This window comes from Bombyx mori, chromosome 18 (genome assembly GCF_030269925.1).
Source record: "Bombyx mori chromosome 18, ASM3026992v2".
In the NCBI taxonomy this organism is placed as follows: Eukaryota; Metazoa; Arthropoda; class Insecta; order Lepidoptera; family Bombycidae; genus Bombyx; species Bombyx mori.
This window is the reverse complement of record NC_085124.1, coordinates 15,832,912-15,835,696: the sequence shown is the minus strand read 5'-3', so window position 1 is coordinate 15,835,696 and position 2,785 is coordinate 15,832,912. Positions and strand designations below refer to the sequence as shown.

The window sequence follows — 2,785 nt, the reverse complement described above, 5'->3', positions numbered from 1 at the left end:
CTTAGAATGGACTCGTTTGTTCGCATGGCAGTCCACGGTATTCGCAGCATCCTCCGCCACACCCACATTTCAAAGGCATCGATCTTTTTGATATCCCGGCTTTTTATGCACCATGTTTCCGCCCCGTAGAGGAATATGGGAAAGATCAGTGCCCGCACCAAGCGCACTTTGGTTTTATATCGGATGCTACGATTTTTCCATATCTTCCTGAGATTGGCCATCGCACTTTTAGCCATTCCGGATCTTCGGCGTATCTCCCCCATGCAGCCACCCTCGGATGTTATTTGCGACCCAAGATATATGAATTCTCCTACTTTCTCGTAGCCACTGAGTGCATCAGAAGTTGCGCTCTATCTATTATCAATATTTTGGTCTTGGAGTGGTTGATTTTAAGACCGAGTTTAGCACTTTCTTCTTCCACACGGTTCAGCAGAATTGCCATTTCCTCCTCATCTGATGCAAGCATGGTACTGTTGTCAGCGTATCTCAGGTTTGTGAGTGTTCACCGCCCACGGAAATACCGCCGTTCCAGCTTTCAAGTGCTCTTGTTATTATATATTCGCCGTAGATATTAAATAATTTGGGTGACAGAATGCAGCCCTGACGCACTCCACGTTCTGTATGGAAGGGTTTAGATCTTCGATTATCTAGTTTCACGAAGCAAGAGCCATCAAGGTACAGATTCCGTATCAGTAGTGTGAGATGAGAAGGAACGCCCATATCAATCAACACATCAAACATGCTACTCCACTGAACACAGTCAAACGCCTTCGCATAATCTATAAAGCATAGCACCAGAGACTTGTTAAACTCGCGAAATTTCTCAATGAGCACTCGGACGTTCAAAATTTGCTTGCGAGTTCCTTTTCCAGCTACAAAACCAGCCTGTTCTCTTGGTATCTGGTGGTCTATGAAAGCTGATAGTCTGCTGTTTATTATGCGAAGGAGTATTTTACTCGCGTGGGACATGAGCGACAGAGTTCGGTAGTTCTCACACTTCGCTGTGGAGCCTTTCTTATGAAGTGGTACTATTGCAGATTTTGTCCAATCACTGGGCCATTGGCCTGTTTTCCAGATCTTGGTACATATCTGATGGATAATGTTTATCCCTTCTGAACCGAGACTTTGAAGCATCGCTGCCGACACGCCATCCGGACCAACCACCTTGTGCTTAAGTTTTTGTATTGCATATTCAACCTCAGAAAGTAGTATAGGAGGCTCTTCCAGGTGGTCATCCCATCTTTTGACGGTGCATAAATTGTCTTCATCGCGATATAGGTCATAACAGTAGTTTCTCCACCTCTCCAAAACATGTTCCATTTCTGTCAAGGTGTTACCTCTACTATCTTCGATAACCCATTTATTCGGCTTGAAGACACCTGTTAGCTGCTTCACTTTCAGGAAAAGGTCCTTAGTCTGCACTTTATCAGCATGTCCCTCAATTTCTTCACATATATTGTTCATGTGCTCATCTCTGTCTCTCCGAGTAGACATTTGAATCTCTGCATGCAATTGATTGTAGCGCTCCTTTTGACTATTGTTTACAATGCCTTGTTCTTTTAGTCTTTTCCTTTCCTCTATCAACATCCATGACTCCTTGCTAATCCATTTTTCATGTTTAGGAACTGCTTTGTGTAGATCTCTGCTTTGTTTAGCCGTATCCAGTACAACCTTTTTCAGATTGTTCCAGTTCGCTTCACTTGAACCACATTGATCCCAAAGCATTGATCGTATATTCATGTCTACAGTTTTATGAAAATGGTCCAGCGCTGGCTTATTCAGTTCTATATTGATTGGAAAATTTGGCTTGATGATTTTTAAACAAAGTCTGAAGTCTGCCACCACCTATTGGTGGTCACTTCCGCAGTCGGCACCAAGAAGTGTTTTAGTATTCAACACGGAAGATCGCCACCTAGACTTGATGGTAATATAATCAATCTGGTTCCGATGTCCACATGGCGATATCCAAGTATATAACCTTCTCGGGTGGTGTTCAACCCAGGTGTTCATGATGACCAGTTGATTTTCTACGCAGAATTGAAGAAATTTTTCACCTCTGTCATTCCTCACACCAAGTCCAAAGTTTCCGACTGTTGCTCCGAGTAATACATCACCTCTAGTGGTACCAACCTTAGCGTTCCAATCGCCGTACACAACAGTTACCTCCTTAGATGGAATAGTACGCAACAAGTCGTCCAATTCAAAATAGAATTGGTCAGATATAATTTCTTCAGATTGGGAGGTTGATGCATACACCTGGACAATGTTGATAGATACGGGGCGCGCATCAAGTTTAACAGCAATAATACGATCACTTGGTGTTTTGTATCCTAACACGCTGTTTTCAAGTTTCTGTGGTAGAAGTATTGCAACTCCATTACCACTATGATTTTCAGATCCCGAAAAGTACAAGATGTTCCCGTTAGCAGTTTTTATATGACCGCTGCCTCTTCTATGAACTTCACTTAGCTCCAATATGTCGATTTTGCACCTTAACATCTCCCTCTCGATGACTTCTTGCTTACCCTGTTTCAACATTCCTCTCACATTCCCATACGCAAATATTTTCTCAGTTGGGTTTTACTTTTACCAGTACCATCACCAGTTGCATAGTTTCCACTGCCTACCTGGTGGTCTACAGTACAGTGGCCGGTAACATACTTCCCACCATGTGACCCGGGATCACTATGGCGCCGGGGGTCAGTCGGATTGCATGACATAGCACTCTCATTAAGTAATCTATTCATGTGGTTTTCTTGGGAAAATAGTGCAGTGGTTTCCCCTT

At 43.3% G+C, this 2,785-nt stretch overlaps 1 protein-coding gene across 1 annotated transcript; it reads right to left on the bottom strand.

Moving 5' to 3' along the window:
* Positions 1–1,845: 1,845 nt before the first annotated feature.
* LOC119629903 (craniofacial development protein 2-like) lies at positions 1,846–2,538 on the bottom strand. Its single transcript, XM_038017431.1, has one exon. It carries the CDS (start codon positions 2,536–2,538, stop codon positions 1,846–1,848), a length of 693 nt encoding a protein of 230 aa, XP_037873359.1.
* Positions 2,539–2,785: the final 247 nt, after the last annotated feature.

Coding starts and splice junctions, on each gene's coding strand:
- LOC119629903 (XM_038017431.1), bottom strand. CDS start 2,538: ATGTTGAAACAGGGTAAGCAAGAAGTCATCGAGAGGGAGATGTTAAGG.